The sequence below is a fragment of the Dermacentor andersoni genome, chromosome 1, assembly GCF_023375885.2.
Source record: "Dermacentor andersoni chromosome 1, qqDerAnde1_hic_scaffold, whole genome shotgun sequence".
NCBI classification, from domain to species: domain Eukaryota; kingdom Metazoa; phylum Arthropoda; class Arachnida; order Ixodida; family Ixodidae; genus Dermacentor; species Dermacentor andersoni.
The window spans coordinates 258444244-258462267 of NC_092814.1; the positions used below are offsets into that span (position 1 = coordinate 258444244).

Here is an 18024-nt window from a genome sequence, read left to right on the forward strand (position 1 = left end):
GTCGCCAGCTCGCTCGCTCACATCCCAGGACCAGTGGTGGCGTCAAAAGCATCGCCACGATTCATCCACTACGGCTACGTGCTTTGCTCCTGAGTCGCTGGTCTGGTTGAGGGTGCCCTCTACCCCTCCAGGCTGCTCTCCAAGTACCACGGTCCTTATCGGGTATTGAAACGAACATCCGCGGTCAACTACCTCATCGAGCCAATGGAAGCGCCTTCCGACCAGCATCATTGCAGCCAGGAAATTGTCCATGTCTCCCAGCTCAAGCAGTGCCATGACCCCCTGTGTTCTCCTGCCCTTAGGTAGCCAGGATGGCTACTCTTTCGGTGGGGAGTGATTGTACTGAAGGCACTGGGTAGTGGGCATAGTGCTTGTGAAAGAGAAGACGACGAGAATTCCTTGCTTCCCCGTTTCGCCATAGTACCGACCTGTTTAAGCCTACCGCTGCAAACCTAGAACTAGTGCTTTGGGCAGCTAGTGCACGCCCCAAGGCTCAGTGCTCTCCCCTTTTTAAACTCTCCATGACGCCGGTGGCTCAAGCACTGCGATATATTCCCGATTTAAAGTTTTCGCTCAATGCCGACAACATCACTCTTTGGATGACTGGCGGCTCCGACAGAGAAATTCAAGACACCCTGCAGGCCGCAGCCAACACGGTCGTGGCTCATGCAGGGGCTACGATTCACACATGCTCCCCTAAAATATCCGAGCTATTTCTCCTGCCATGGCACTGGGGGGCCGAAAAACACATGCCTAATATACAGGTCATCCTAAACAGCATCCCTGTTACTAGAGTGGACAGGCTCCGAGTGCTTGGGCTTACACATTCAAAGCATACACTCCACACCACAGGTGATCACAACCTGCATCTTCTAGGGCAAGTTTCCAATAAACATGGCGGACTAAAGGAGGCCGAACTTCTCCGCTTGGTCCAGGCCTTCGTTATCAGTAAGATTACATTTGCAACATCTACATTTTCTTAAATCAGAATCAGATAAGATTGACACTCTTTTACGCAAGATATATAAATTTGCTCTGGGGATCCCCATACGGACCTCCATTAAAAGGCTCATGCTTACTGACACCTTGAACACATTTACTGAATTCACAGAAGCCCATCTCGCATTCCAGTATAGCAGAATTTCTAACACTGCAACAGGTCAACACATTCTACAAAGTCTTTCTATCACTCTGGCACCCATCATCAAGACTAAATACACCATTCCGCATGACATACTTGAGAACCTCTACATCCCCCTACTTCCTAAAAACATGCGCCCTGTTCACCGCAAACAGTGCAGGAGGCAGCGAGCAAAGGCTCTCCAAAAACAATTCTTCACCTAAAAAGACGTGCTCTAACTTGATGCCGCCGAATATGGGAACAGAAATCATTATGCAATATCAGTCCTTAACTCTCATGGCCAGGTCGCTGCGGCTGCCTCATTCCTGGCTGTTCCTCGTGGATGGAGGCGGCCATAGCATTGGCCCTCACAATCCCAAATTTATCAGTTATCGTTAGCGGCTCCAAAACAGCCATACATAACTTCGGAGCAGGCAAGGTCTCCAAGCCAACCTTTTTCCTCCTGCTGGGCCATCCTTTCCGTCAAACTGTAGCATTAATCTGTACTCCCGCACATGCGGGCCTTGCTGGAAACAAGGCGGCTCATGGCATGCCAGTGCCCGAGGAATTACAGTCCGGGCACAGGCATCAGATGTGTCGGACCTTGCTACGGAAGAGGCGCCATTTACAGCACAGGATCGGCTTATTACCAACAACGACATCTGCACACACAACCAATTAGACAGTTTAACCTTTCAGTCACTCATGTGCAAATACCTGCACAGGTATGAAGTTCTGTGGCGAGAGCTGCAGACTCCCAGCTTTCCCTCCCCTTACCTCTTTCACCGCATTCTTCCCTCCATGTACCTTTCTCTCTATTGTAAATTCTGTGTCTCCCAAAGCAGCTCGAGGCCCAACCTTCAGGAGGCCATTCTGGAGTGGGCTTAGAGGGTAGAGGAGGCCTACTTCAAGTAGTTCCTCCCTCCACCCTGTATCCCGTTACCCCCTTCCCTTTAGGGAGGGATGAATAAAGTTTGATTCATTCATTCAATTGCAATCATGTGTCCGTTTACCAACAGTATTATGAAAATGCTCCAGGGGCATAAGCAGGGTACATCCGTTTATGACTACTTGGCTAACTGCACCCTTAGCAATGATCAAATTCACCCCCTAGCTATGACCTAAAAAGCAGAGTATCAGGTGTACTCATAAGTTTCTCGCATAATCATACTGAAGGTGTTGCCACACAGGACATGCATGTCGCTGACGTCAGTATTTCACTCTTTACAAAGTGTAAGAAGAGGGAGGGTATTCTGTAAGAGTCCACCTAGTGGACTGTCCATTTCCGCCGCTGCCAATTGGATGCAGCTGTACGAGCTAGGAGGCAACGAGCGGCCATAGCCAATCAGCTCAGCAGCGGCCGAAATGGACAGTCCACTAGGTGGACTCATACAGAATACCCTCCCTGCATTACACTGCCGCCTGGCAGGACGCACAAATAGAGCAATATGGCAGATCACTAGAAATAAATCTTTTCTGTGCCACATGACGTCTCAGTTATAATCACAACTATGAAGCTAGGCAATGAAACATATTGAATGCCCCATCAGCCTTGTTGTAGTAATATTCAGGTTTACCACAATGACTGTGCGCATTAAGGGCTGAAGATTTTCAGAGTAACTCTTCAGCTGTAATGGGTGCCGCTATTGCGGTACCAGAAGGTCAAATATGGTGTAAAAATAAGACCAGACTACGAAAAGTTCTCTCGTGCAAACTCACCTGCCCGCATCAAGCCTGGAGGAGGAGGGCCACGCATGCCCGGGGGAGGAGGCCCCATGGGAGGCCGGCCAGCCATAGGTATCCCACCTGGCGGTGGTGGAGGCATGCCCCGCCCCATCATGCCAGGAGGTCCGCCCATCATGCCAGGAGGCCCTCGCATGCCTATGGCAGCAGGTGGGCGCACTTGTGGAGGGGCAGACACGCCCACAGCTCCTGGTGGCAGGGGAGCACCACCGCGCCCTGCTTGAGGGGCCATCACTTGGGCTGAAGGCCCACCAACACCACGCACAGGACCCTGGAGACCTAGTGAAAGCAACACAAATTGCATATTTAGTAGAAATACTGCAAGGTAGACTATTGGTGTCATGTTTGTGCCCGATGAACAAGTTGCACTATCGAAAACGAAACACGGCACCCAACACACCCTTCTCAAGGAAATTTGAAAAGCAACAGCCCTATGGAAAATATGGGGGGAGGGGGGGGAGAGAAGTTATGGTATAAGGTCAGGAGAGAATATCATGACAGTGCAGCATCCCTCCACTTCTATGCAATAGATGAGTGCATTATTAGGCATTGAGAGTAATGAATGAATGAATGTATGGTGTTTATTGGCACAAGGGCCAGGTATGGCCAAAGAGCGTCAGGTCCGTGGTGATGAGTTCGCAACCTCATAGAACCTCAGTTCTATGAGGTTGATGTGACGTGACTATAAAGGGGCCTTAAACATAAACATAGTCGCTCTAGAGTATGTAAAATCTATCTGTAATAAGATTATGTCGATGACAAATGACATGTTCTATGTGCAATAAAATCCATCATGAAAGAATGATGCAATATAGAAAATATGTTAGATGGTAAAATTACCTGGAGCACTACTGCCTCGCCAGAGCCCTTGAAACACAAGGGCCTAGAGGCATGTGCTATAAGAAACAGCTATCACAGCGGCATTCTCTGAAGAGGAGACGCTACGAATGTGTGGGGCTAATAACATGTAATACAACATCTTTCAGGAAGCCTAGGACTGCGTTGGTGTGAAAGAGCGGATCTGGGCCGAGTACCATTACAGGATGAAGGGGGATGTGCTGCCTGTATGCTAGGGAAAAACGTTTCTCTCAGACTCCGCTTTCCGACACTCCAGGAGAGTAGGCTAGTATATATATATATATATATATATATAGTAGTATGTAGTAGACTATGTCTTTATTCCAAATTATCTGATTAATCCTCTGTGATAGATCAGAATTGCTTGGGCCCAACACATATTGGCAGGGCCTCGGCCATTTTGACCTATTACAGAAGGCTAATGACTGATTTGGAATAAAGGCAGATTGCAAAAGCATTACGTTATACCAACAGAGAATTTGGTGTTTATGGAAAATTACGTTTTGCACCATAAAAACCCGCGTAAATACGAGGTTTTTTTTCCTATTAGTAGCGTCCCAAATTTTCACCTCGTACTATATGCGGATCCGTAGAGAAATTTCAGTCAGAAGTTTGGGCTAGAAGTTTTGGTTTCGTTATTACTGCATGGCTACTGCTTGGTTTCTTTATTGTTGAGTGCGCACCTTGGCAGCACACATGCAAACCACGCTTCGCAAAGTGCATATTTTTTATTCCACATTGAAGGACCAAGATGTCCGGACCACAAAAACACCACTCGGCTGCTTTCAACAGAAAGGTTACTTTAGCCGCACACGACATCGGCAACAGTGCCGCCTGGAGACAGTTTGGCATCAACGAGGGATTCATTCGCGGATGGCGTCGACAGAAGGAAGCCCTTTTCGCGTGCAGTGGAACGCGAAGAAGCTTTCGCGGCCCGGAAATCGAACTTGCCCTGACGGAGTTTGTACACCAATAGCAAGCCGCGCATCTAGCTGTGAGCGTGGAGCTTATGCAGGCAAAAGCTAAGGAGCTTGCGAGAGAAAAAGGGCTACAGAGCTCTGCCTTCAAGGCGAGCAAGCACTGGATTTATCGCAACATGTGCCGTACTGGATTTTCCTTATGCCGCCGAACTTCGATTTCACAAAAGCTGCCCGAATCCTTCAAAGAGCTGCTTGCTTGTGGCTTTCCAGCGCCACGTTATCTCGCTGCGCAAGTTCAAGAACTTCCAGCTAGGGCAAATCGGCAATACTGACCAAACGCCGGTTTATGTGGATATGCCATCACCCCTCACCGTGCACGAAAAGGGCTCTAAACAAGTTCATGTCCAGTCCACTGGCAACGAGAAAATGCGGGTTACAATCATGTCATGCACGGCAGACGGACGCAAGCTCCCACCCTATGTCGTTTTCAAGCGCAAGACAGTGCCTTAAGGTGAGGAGCTGCCAAAAAATGTGGTCGTGAGATGCCATGAGAAAGGCTGGATGAACGAGAATCTTGTGTTCGACTGGATAAAGTCCATCTGGTGTAGGCGGCCTGGCGCACTATTGTCGTTCCCATCCATCCTTGTGCTGGATACATTTCGTTGCCATTTGGCCGACTCAGTGAAGAGGCTGTTGCGCGAATCCGGCACTGAACTTGTCGTTATATCAGGTGGGATGTCGCCTCAGCTGCAGCCTTTAGATGTTTGCATGAACAAGTCGTTCAAGGACGTGGTCAAGCGGTGTTACGCAGATTGGATGCGCTCAGGTGAGCCTGCAGTGACGCCGACCGGGCAGCTGAAGCAGGCTTCGCCAGGCACGCTACGCAAGTGGATTGTGGACGCATGGGCCAGCATATTGAAGACCTTGTGCGTTGCGCATTCAAGAAATGCAGCATCTCGAACGCGCTCCATGGCACAGAGGATGAAACCTCTAAGAAGATATGTCCGACAAGGAACTATCTGAAGAGAGCGCAGCTGAAAAAGACAGCGATTGAAGGGTGGAGAGCAATTTAAATGAACGTTTTCCTAACTCGTATTATAAGCGAGTTACTTTTTTCCATTTCGCGTACCAAAAATTTCCCCTCGTACTATATGGGGGTTCGTAACAATGCGAGTTTTTACGGTAAATGTTTTTGTAACCGTATGACATAGCACACCTCAGTACTATTCCCCAAGACTACAGACGGATACAACTTTAGAAAAAAGGGGAGGCCCCGCCCAGACGACCGAAGCGCGACAGCCGATTGCCTCCGCGACTAAAATCATCATCATCAGCCTGGTTACGCCCACTGCAGGGCAAAGGCCTCTCCCATGCTTCTCCAACTGCCCCGGTCATGTACTAATTGTGGCCATGTTGACCCTCCAAACTTCCTAATGTCATCTGCCCACCTAACTTTCTGTCGCCCCCTGCTACGCTTCCCTTCCCTCGGAATCCAGTCCGTAACCCTTAATGACCATCGGTTATCTTCCCTCCTCGTTACATGTCCTGCCCATGCCCATTTCTTTTTCTTGATTTCAACTAAGATGTCATTAACGCGCGTTTGTTCCCTCACCCAATCTGCTCTTTTCTTATCCCTTAATGTTACACCTATCGTTCTTCTTTCCATAGCTCGTTGCATCGTCCTCAATTTAAGTAGAACCCTTTTCGTAAGCCTCCAGGTTTCTGCCCCGTACGTGAGTACTGGTAACACACAGCTGTTATATACTTTTCTCTTGAGGGATAATGGCAACTTGCTGTTCATGATCTGCGAATGCCTGCCAAACGCACCCCAGCCCATTCTTATTCTTCTGATTATTTCACTCTCATGATCCGGATCAGCAGTCACTACCTGTCGTAAGTAGATGTATTCCCTTACCACTTCCAGTGCTTCCCTACCTATCGTAAACTGCTGTTCTCTTCCGAGACTGTTAAACAATACTTTAGTTTTCTGCAGATTAATTTTCAGACCCACCCTTCTGCTTTGCCTCTCCAGGTCAGTGAGCATGCATTGCAATTGGTCTCCTGAGTTACTAAGCAAGGCAATATCATCAGCGAATCGCAAGTTGCTAAGGTATTCTCCATCAACTTTTATCCCCAATTCTTCCCACTCCAGGCCTCTGAATACCTCCTGTAAACATGCTGTGAATAGCATTGGAGATATCGTATCTCCGTGTCTGACGCCTTTCTTTATAGGGATTTTGTTGCTTTCTTTGTGGAGGACTACGGTGGCTGTGGAGCCGCTATAGGTATCTTCCAGTATTTTTACATATGGCTCATCTACACCCTGATTCCGTAATGCCTCCATGACTGCTGAGGTTTCGACTGAATCAAACGCTTTCTCGTAATCAATGAAAGCTATATATAAGGGTTGGTTATATTCTGAACATTTCTCTATCACTTGATTGATAGTGTGAATATGGTCTATTGTTGAGTAGCCTTTACGGAATCCTGCCTGGTCCTTTGGTTGACGGAAGTCTAAGGTGTTCCCGATTCTATTTGCAATTACCTTAGTAAATACTTTGTAGGCAACGGACAGTAAGCTGATCGGTCTATAATTTTTCAAGTCTTTGGCGTCCCCTTTCTTATGGATTAGGATTATGTTAGCGTTCTTCCAAGATTCCAGTACGCTCGAGGTCATGAGGCATTGTGTATACAGGGTGGCCAGTTTTTCTATAACAATCTGCCCACTGTCCTTCAACAAATCTGCTGTTACCTGATCCTCCCCAGCTGCCTTCCCCCTTTGCATAGCTCCCAAGGCTTTCCTTACTTCTTCCGGCATTACCGCGACTAAAATAATCCCGCTCAAAAAATTGTGCTTCTGAAATGCGCAATTCTCGGTATAAACAAAGACTTGTATCTTGATGACTGGTTTAGTAGAGCTCTCATGTGCTACAGCACATGCCGGATCGCGCCAAAAAAATAACCCCGTGCCTTCCGCAACGCTGCCCATCGTCTGCTCTTTAGCTTCATTGCAAGCGACAAAAGTAGAAAGAGCAGCTCTGCATGGCTTTTGCATTTGTTTACATGTACACGGTACATTTACTACTCCTTTTCCGAGCAAAATGAATCAGTTGCTATTGAACAAGTACTTATATAAAACAATGCATTTATTGCAACCATTACAAACCTGGGGCGGAATACTCGAGGCAGAAAAAGCACAAAAATGCTTCATTCATCGTTTTAAATAAATATTCTTGATGCTAAATAGCATAAAATTTATATTTTTTTGGTTTTGTGTTTTTACAAATTTTTGCCTTCTCATCCTCTTTTTTTTTTTTTTTTTGCGAGCCTGCAATTTCGCTAGTTCGCGCAAGGCATTCCGTGCGAGTTTTCCCACAACGATTCCAGCGAGGTGACATCGGAATGCGATCCTTAGCTGCCGAACGAGCCTTGCGTCACCTTGATGTCTACACCACCAAAGAACCTCGACAAGAACAAGAGTGGCCACATCCTGAACAGCGATTCACGCAACATGATCCTCCGCTGCTACACGTATTGGTGTAACAGGGAGCCTGAGCACAGCGTGGAGGCCTCGATCAAGTTTGTCGCCAAGATGCTCGATGTCAGCGAAAGCACAGTGTTCAAGGTGAGGAGGGATGACAAAGCGTCGCATATTTCGGGTGGCAAACTCAACGCCCTCGCGAAAGCGCCCACGAAATGCGGAGAAAAGAAGACGCAGCACAAACTATGACAGCTTCACAATGTGCGCGCTGAGGTCATGTGTGCACCATTTCTTTCGCCGCAACGAGATACCGACGGTAGAGAAGATAACGAGTTCTTGAAGCGTATGGATCTCCCATCACTGAAGTGGTGTACTGTGTGTGCGTCGTCTGCTTGTCGAGATCGGATTCAAGCACGAGAAGAGGAGCCGCAATTCGCTGCTTATCGACCGGTATGACATCGCTGAATGGCGGAATCGCTACCTTCGTGACATGAAGCGCTACCTGGCGGAAGGCCGAAAGATCTTTTTCCTGGACGAGACATGGGTGACGACGGGACACACTCAGTCGATCGTGTGAACAGACACCATGGCGCAGAAGCGCCGACGCCTATATGCTAGAGCAAATAGCCTGTCGACGGGTTTGAAACAACCTTCTGGGAAAGGCCAGCGCCTAATTGTGACACACTTCGGCAGCGAGGATGGCTTCGTTGACGGGTGCTTAGATATATTCCGAGGCCAAAAAACGGGCGACTACCACGAAGAAATGGATGGCAATCGCTTCGAGGGATGGTTTAATAACGTTCTGCAGAAGTTGCCTGCTGGTAGCGTCATTGTTTTGGACAATGCACCTTACCATTCCCGGCGAGAAGAGAAATTACCGACGACAGCTTGGAAGAAGGAAAAAACACAGGAGTGGCTCAAAAGCAAAAACATCACTTACAGCGAAAGGATGGTTAAAAAGCAGCTGCTTGAGTTGGTAGCATCTGTAAAGCCACGCTTCCTGAGCTACATTGTAGACAATGCAGCTGAAAGGGCCGGTTGCATTGTACTTGGGCTCCCACCATACCACTGCGAATTTAATCCTATTGAGCTCGTGTGGGAAAAGGTGAAAAATGGCATTGCTGCGGACAACAGAGATTTCAAGCCGTCCATGGTCGAAGACGTCTTGAGGGAAAAAATCAAGCATGTAACGGCGGAAGGGAGGAAGAACATTCACCACGTGATGGATCTGGAGGCAAAGTTAAGGCTTGATACGTCTGGGAGTGACCACATCCAACCCGTCATCATCCAACTGGGTGAAGATGACAGTGAAGAAAGCGACTCCGACTGCGAGCTGTCCGGCATTGAGCCACTCGAAGCATAACAGCTTCTTATTAACGAAAGAACAGCCCCCTTCTTAGGTCTATCCAAATTTTGCCGGTGGGTTCGCAGCAGCCAAGCATTCTCCCGTGACCTCTCAAATAAATAAGCCGTTCATTTGGTGACATATTCCTTTTAATGGAAGCTCAATTCTGAAAAAGCAACGTCCTGCACAGATCGTGCTCAATATAAATATTGGCATACAAACGTGCTGAAATACAATAATTCACTCTGAATAAATATCGGGGGCCCAAAATGCTCGTTCGGGCAGCCACTATCCAGCTTCAGATGAAAAAGTAGTAGTCAATGTGAAATTGACAGCCACTACTAGCAGCCTGCACACCAAAGCACATTCATGTGTTGGCATTGTTTATTTTGGTTATCTGGCCACGGCAAGTAATGTGAATAAGAGAACAATTATCAAGCATCATTAGCTTAGCGAGGCCCAAAATACTCATTCGGGTAGCCATTCATAGCAGTAGTCGAGGGCACGCTTGAAAGGCACCATTCGCAGTCTGCACGTCAAAGTGCAGTCATGTCGTCACCACTGTTGGCAGCTTGCATGAATAAGCACATTCAAGTGGTACCATTCTTTATCTTGGTTATCTGGCCCAGGCAAGTAATGCGAATAAGAGAACAATTATCAAGCATCATTAGCTTAGATAAGCCCAAAACACTCATTCGGGTAGCCATTCATAGCAGTAGTAGAGGGCACGCTTGAAAGGCACCATTCGTAGTCTGCACATCAAAGCGCAGTCATGTCGTCACCACTGTTGGTGAAACGGCAGCAATCAACGCGAAAATGACAGCCACTGTTGGCAGCTTGCATGAAAAAGCACATTCATGTGGTGGCATTGTTTATCTTGGTTATCTGGCCCAGGCAAGTAATGCGAATAAAAGAACAATTATCAAGCATCATTAGCTTAGTGAGGCCCAAAATACTCATTCGGGTAGCCATTTATAGCAGTAGTCGAGGGCACGCTTGAAAGGCACCATTCACAGTCTGCACGTCAAATCACAGTCATGCCGCAGCCATTGTTGTATTTGTTTATCTGACCAGGCAAATAACATGAATGTAAGCACAATTTTTCACTCTGAATAGCTCTGCTAACATTGTTTGTACTAAAAAATGCTGAGTAAAGTTGAATGTGCTTTATTGAGGCAATTATTTATTTCACAAGCCATCGGCACAGCGATCGACGGCCAGGTTCAGACAATGACAATGGTGAAGTAATAAATGGTGAAAGTTGCAAAAGCTCTCAGTGCACTGCTTTGCTGGGCTCCATTAACTGAAAGAAGTACTTGTAATGATGAAAGCATCAGACAGGAAATGACACGCCACTGCACAATGTTATTCATGTTGAAAATTTTTACCATCATATGTGATAGGCAGTGAAACTGTCTGTTTACCAAGACTGAAAGCATGAAAAATGCACCAGCATAGCAAGGTGTTTCAGAATATGCAGCCTTTCATGTGCACTTCTGGCGAGCTGCCACATGCACTGATGCATAAACATGAACAGAGGTAAGGGGCAAAGTTACTGTGCAACCCACATGACGCTTTTAAGAAAATGTATCTGCCAACCTTTCTGTTTTCATAGGCAATCAAAATTTGTTTTGAGCAAGTTGGTTAATCACATTGCGGCAACAACACAAGAAGCGAGGGCAGAAAACGCAGCGAGTAGGCAAATTGAGAAGACGAGGTAGACCAGTGAGAAAGGTTTTAATGATATGGAAGAGGCCAGCCCTGCAGTCTACAGGAGTTAGTGCTTTGAATGAGGTTGCTTAATGAAAATGTGTAAAAACACTTTGCTGGAAGAAAACTAGCAAAAACAAATGCTAACATAAAATAAAAGGACAGAAATAAGTGTAAGCGCAAACACGCATGGAAGCAGGCACGTATTCACACATAAACGCGAAAACTAAGAAAATCTCAAATATAAAGAAATGTGGGAAATAAAAAAAATTAGACAAATGCAAGAAAACACACACATTTACAAACAGACGCGGGTAGAGGTATTATAGGAGCGAGTTCACAAGCTGCTGTGCCTACCTTCTCGTGTGCTTTTTTTACCGGTCTCTTAACACTGTCTTGGGAAATTTTAATTGCAACATATCACGAGGATCGAAAGGCAGCGCGAAGCTGTGTTGTGGGAAACCATATAGAGCGCTGGCAACACAACTTATGCATGACTGTGCCACAGCGCGCATTCTACAGCTTGCGCGCGCGGTGAGCACTGGTGGAAAGCAATCAATCGACGTTGCTACACAATGCTCAAACGCCGCCGTAAGACGCTCGGCTATCTCACTGCTGACAATGATCGTTCACGCTAAGTTGACGGCGACAAATCTTTGCATTGGAGGCTTCCTTTGCAAATATTTTCTGTCGAGACGCTTGTAGGTTTGTTTCATGCACACACGCTTTTCTAATTTCTCCTGAGAATGGTTTTGCTCCATCACTTCACCCCATCCGACAAGAAATGCAGCAACACAGTACACGAACACGCCCACCACTGACAGTAGGCACCAGACTTTGGCAAACTTTTCTCGTCGTAACATCACTCGGGAGCGAAATAAAAAAAAAAAATATGGGACAAACAAGCAGGATGTGTGTTTGCAGCGGTCGCCACGGGATCCTGTTTTCAGGCAAAGCGTAGCACAGCGATGCTCGCTGCAATGTTTCTTCGCCGGATGACGGCTTAGAATAAACACACGCGGCACAAATGCGGCATCGTAAGCTCCCAGTAATATTTCCGGCATGATAGACAAAAAGTTTGGGAATTCACTGTGACGAGGGGCTGACGCACACAGCTGACGCGACTTGGCGTCCATCTTCTCCGACGGAGGGGTCACCAGCCGTCCGGCCCATGATGTCGGTCCAGAGTGCGAGCCGATTGGTGGATGCACGTGTGCATCCGCCTCGGAGGAGTAAACGCCCCCTTTTTTTCTGAAGTTGTATCCGACTATAGATAAGTTGTCAAGCACTACAGCAAGAACACCACCCATCTGCAGAGGTCTTACAGATGGAATGACTTCATGCTGCAATTGCATAAGAGGTATTCATATCAGATCACCCATCAGGCCCATGTACTATGTCATTTGTGGCAGACACCAGCTTCGGTTTTCATTTGCCTCTAATGGCATAACCTAGTGTTCAATGTAGGCTTAAGCTACATGCATAAGCAAAGGGACAGAAAGCAGAGAGCTATAGATGAAGGATTTAACTGTTGCTACAGTTAAAAGATGGCACCATTATTCTGTTGCATCTGTGGTGTCATTACCATCCATCATCATCATGAGTTAAAATCACCGACACGGATCCTCGTAGCCTAGCTCATGAGCCACTAACAAGAATGTTCTCGCTCTTGACCAAGCTGGATGCCACAGCCGTCCCACCCAGCTGCTCACCATTCGCTCCCCCCAAATAAATGTGAAGGTGATGGCCTGCCCCATCACAGCCATCCTTACACATCAAAATTGAGATTTTTGAGTGGCATAGCCACAGACACACACTCCAGCTTTACTGTACACTTTACAGGCAAGTTATGCTCACAAATTTGGTATTAAATTGAACCGACTGCAAAATGCTACGTCTGCACTAAATATGAGCTGAAATGAACAGACCACCAGTGACAGCACCGCAAAGGATGCGTACTAACACTTTCACTAGCAATGCTAACAAATCAACATCAAGAGTGGAAAGCTTCTTTAGCCACCTAGATATGCACTTCCTTCGAAGCCAAGCATCCATATGATACAGGTGTTTTGCATACCAGCGGGTGCAGCTCCAACAGGTGCCGCTGGAATACCTCTTCCAGCAGCGCGTCCAATGCCAGGGCCAGGGGCAGCACCAGGAATAGGCACACGGGGCAGACCCTCCTGCATACAAACAGTAGCTGCCATCTACAAGGTATTCACTCCCTGCACACATGACAGCCACAGCCGCCACTTTGAGGTCCTTTCGCCTTTGCAGAACGCAGGTAGCTAAAGCTATTGCTATGGCCAGCACATAAAAAATGCAGCTGACCCTAACGTACATTGCGTAAAGTAGAGAGCTGTACAAACCGAAATCGGCTTCACGAGGCTTTTCATACGTCTCTAGCCCAGGTGAAAATATTTAACTGGAATGCAATTGGTTCCAACTGGCATTGACTGGGACCAACTGGGATGCAACTGGTTCCAGTTACAAGCCAACTGGAACCATCACCAGTTGTACTGGAAGCAAATGGTTCCATTTGGATTCCAATAGGAACTTTGACCAGTTGTATAGTAGCAACTGATAGTAGTTGGGATCTAAGTAATATCTTGACAAGTACTCGTACAACTGATAACATAAAAAAGCTGAGTAAAATGATCTAATGCTGTAATGAGTGCGACATTAGAGATGGGTTTTATCCGACACAAGATTGATTTATATGGATAACTGAATCATGCAGGATCCTGTTGCGCAAATGCGGAGCGCATTGCCTTGACACGTACATATGCTTTAGTTGTCCAATGAGGCACTGGTTCGTCTCATGACGTTACCGCTGCATGCCTGACCGATACCGCGGTGTTAAGGTAATGTTGCACGAACTTTGTTCTGCTACTGTCGTCTAGCTAAGCGCTAGTGAGCTGTATGGTATTTGATGGAAACAACTGGTGTTTGCAGCACAGCGATTACTTCCCTACAACAAAAAAGAAAAGAAAATGGTCTGCAGCGCATAGAGCTACATAATGCACGCTTACTATATAGAGTAAACTATGTGTCCATGGCTAGTCTAGGACACTACCACACGATGTAAGAACCATAACAACTGCCATTTTGTATAAAAAAAACACACACACACACACACACACACACACACACACACACACACACTGGTTGCGTATCTTGTCATGATCGGCTCAAATAATAATATAACAAATTTAAATTATGTCAAAAGTAAAATATAATTGTTACCTCACATAAACAGCGTAATTTTTATTAACAGCGAGAAACTATATCACAAATACGAAACTGTAGAAACGTGACGGCGTAGTTCGGCAGCCATATTAGAGTGCTTTAGTTGGGCATCTTTACAATACACTTTGCTCAGAGTTGCCCCGCTAAGCCAAAGCAGAGTGGCGGGCCATTTTCATGTTTTAGTTATATGTTTAGTGTAGTGGAGTGGACATTTTCGTAGTTGCAGCGCCCTCTGGCCAAATTTAGGGTTATGAAAGAAAATAAAAACACCTATTGATCAATTTTATGCAGTAAAACGTGCGTGTGTTGTGTGTGTGTATATGTATGTATGTATGTATGTATGTGTGTGTGTGTGTGTGTGTATATATATATATGGACGCATCGTGTGTGAATGGACGTGCGCAGTTTTCCCTGGTCTTGATTCTACCATTTGGAGGTGATTATATATTTAACTTCGTTATGTTTCGAGTGCAAGTGGTTCTTTATCACAAAGGTGTCAATACTGCAGCACTGTGTCATTGACTGAAGAGTTCTACTACGTGATCGACGTTTGTACACATCAATGTTTGCGAGTTTGGTGCTTGTTTTTGAGCCCCATTATCTGCGAGTCAAACGCGTCGTTCTTTTTACATCACTTGCCGAAGGTTCAAGCGTAATCGATGGTGCCTGCATTACTTCCAGAAAGTATTACACAATTCATGTCGCGCATACAATCTGATTATTCTAGGTTCGGCGAGAACATATATACACAACAAATAGAACCAATGATAACATTCAAGTAAGTTACAATCACGCAGGCGTGTCTTGCGTTGAGCGATATATTTAAGTTGCTAGCGGGTGAGTGCAGTTACCGAGAGAGAGAGAGAGAATAAACATTTTTAGTGGGTGAATGAAGCTTTGGAGGCGTCCTCATTCAGAATTCCTTGAGCTCGGGCCACGTCCTGGGCCCTCGCAATCAGCCGTCGCTGATCCTCGAGGTCGGAGCTGGCCAAGGCTCTCTCCCAAAGCTCGTTAGTGGGGTAAGGGTTCGGAGGATTTAATGGTGCCGCTCTGCAACCCCCTACTATGTGCCTGAAGGACCCGGGCTCTGCGCAGAAGGGGCATTGCGGAGAGAATTGTGTAGGGTCTATGAGGTGATTTCTGGTTGGGTGGGGGAATGTATTAACCTGTAGAGCTCGGAGGAATCGCTCCTGCTCTCTAGGTAGTGACTTGTGTGCGGGTGCATATGTTCTGCGGGTTAGCTTGTGTTGTGTGATGTCTTGGTAAGAGACTAGAGGGTGCATGCGCTCGGGTTCAGATTCCTCGGCGTCTGCAGTTACCGCGAAAAGGATAAACGAGTACACGTGCCAATATGAACCAGTGTCGTGCAAGACTTGTGCATTAATAGCACATAGAAGTATGAAGCGTATACTAGCGGGCATCTGTAGCTCTGCCTAACGTGTAACAGAAACGCATACAGGGCGTGCTTGCACTGCAAGTGCAAATTCCCAAACTTGTTCCGTATGGAGGCTATATTAAGGCAACAAAATTTAAAAGAAGCTCTGGCATAATAGAGCCATATGTAGGCATAAAGATTAGATGATGTACAAGAGCTACAAAACATGAGACAGCTCATACGTTATACGTCTGAAATTTTTTTATTAGAAAAGATTAGAGCACAAACTCTGCTGATAGTGTTAGTGATGCAGAATTCAGAAGCATGAGCTTTGGATAAAACATGATCTGAATTAAAATGATATTGGTGCAAGATTTTCGCTTCAGTCGTAAACATGACAATTAATGGACATTTGTGTGTACATGCAGCTACGCCCACTGTTACAGGCACATTCGATCAAGTCGTGCTCATAATGAAACTTGTTCGCCACTTTCTTACGTAGGCATTCAAATTTGCACAAAACGTTGACCACATACAAGGGCACATGAAATAGGATCTGACTTCTGAATACTTGACCAGAAAAATGTACCTTGCGAGGTTTTTGATATATAACACTGCTATCTCAGTGGTCAGTTGTGTCGTGATCTACTCATACTAAAAGCCGTAGTTAGTGCTAAGCAGGAATTATTTGTCATTGCATACTCTTTATGCGGCCGATAGCTTCTGCTCAAGGGAAGTTTTGGCTTTACATCAGGTCACGCTGTATTATGTGTATCGAAACTACTGATACACCAGTATCTGTATGATGTAAAAGTAGCATTGCTTGTATGAAGTAGTGATGGCTTTTTTACTGAATGCATATAAATATTTCTTTCAGATGGTGATGTGCAAGAGCTACGAAATGTGTAAACGTGTGCCAGGTCTTCAAGGGAGCATTCAAGATGTTTCATCGCAAGCTGCAAGTGTTCCAATAAATGTCAAGTTTCAACACCAAGCTGCTTTGGCTGCATAAAGGTCACTGAACTGGCTGGTTCTTTGCGACATGCGATGGCAACCACAAAAAGCATTCAGGCTATGGCCAGCTTGAATCCCATTTGTATGTAAATGTTTACCTGTGGTTCCTTCTGGCCATGATTCACTATTCCTATTGCACAATTGATGCCAGTTGCAATAGGAACTGTAACCTGTTCTGGTGTGGTCTGACCAACTGGAACCAGTTGCAATGGGGACCAACTAGGAATTGTTCCATAAACCATTTGAACTGGAACCAGTTGCATTCCCGGTTGGAAATTTTCACCTGGGGACCCCTATTCCTGCTACATTAACAGACGTGAACGCATTACTTAACGACATAATGCTGAACACCATCTCACGAAGAAAAAAAAGAAATAAAACGGGAAAATCACTTGCAGCACATTGAGAGTCAAAATTTGGAAAATGCATAGGCGAAACCAGCTTAAGCGCACTTAAGCACAAGCAGAATATTGCGCAATGCATTTACACAGATCAAAACAAACCTCAGGTGGCGGAGGTCCCTCGACGGTCAATGACACAATATTCTCGCCTCGAAGCAGTACAAGGCCCAGAACTCGTTTCTCTTCACGATCTCCATGTCTGGCTTGGTTCTTTCCTTTAACTTTGCGAAATTCTTCGCAGTCGCCGAGGATGAGGTTCATATGTTTGTCGAACGCTTTGAACGTGCCAATGAAGATGCGGCTATCCTGAAGAATTACACGCATCCTGTAGTTGATGTGCTGTAACATCTTGTTGTTCTTGCTGATCGTCTAAAATGAATAGAAGCATAAGACATCAACAGCATCCTCTGAAAAATTCAGGCGTCAGAATTCGCCGGCTACAGCAACCGTTAACCAAACAATAACAAAAATGAAGTTATAGGCAAACTTTCTTAAGATTCAGCAACGACAACTGCCACTTACCATTTTGATAGCTTTCTGAGATCTCTTATGATTACACAGATATAAACTACACGGTCACTACGAGCGCGGCATCAGCTCTACGTAAATCCAACGCTTCCTCCGCCACTTTTGTTTAAACTCAGTGTTGGCAGCACTTCATAGGCATTCCGCAATATCAGAAACACGGCTAAACATAGATGGAGTAAACACATTATATATTTTTTAAGTTGTGTAGTTACCCATAATAATATTAAAAGAATATTTTAGTACATTTAAGCGTTAACGTTGTTATAACATAAAAAAATAT

The 18024-nt window shown here is 45.9% G+C and overlaps 1 protein-coding gene across 1 annotated transcript in view; it reads right to left on the reverse strand.

Moving 5' to 3' along the window:
* SmB (small ribonucleoprotein particle protein SmB) overlaps positions 1 to 17865 on the reverse strand; it is a 27883-nt gene extending 10018 nt beyond the window's left edge. Inside the window, exons 1-4 of the mRNA XM_050195883.2 lie at positions 17739 to 17865; positions 17319 to 17585; positions 13255 to 13360; positions 2840 to 3142 (exon numbers count right to left, since the gene is read on the reverse strand). Coding sequence (XP_050051840.1) covers positions 2840 to 3142; positions 13255 to 13360; positions 17319 to 17585; positions 17739 to 17741 — 679 coding nt within the window. The 5' untranslated portion in view covers positions 17742 to 17865. The remainder of the gene's footprint in view (positions 1 to 2839; positions 3143 to 13254; positions 13361 to 17318; positions 17586 to 17738) is intronic.
* Between the last annotated feature and the right edge of the window lie 159 nt (positions 17866 to 18024).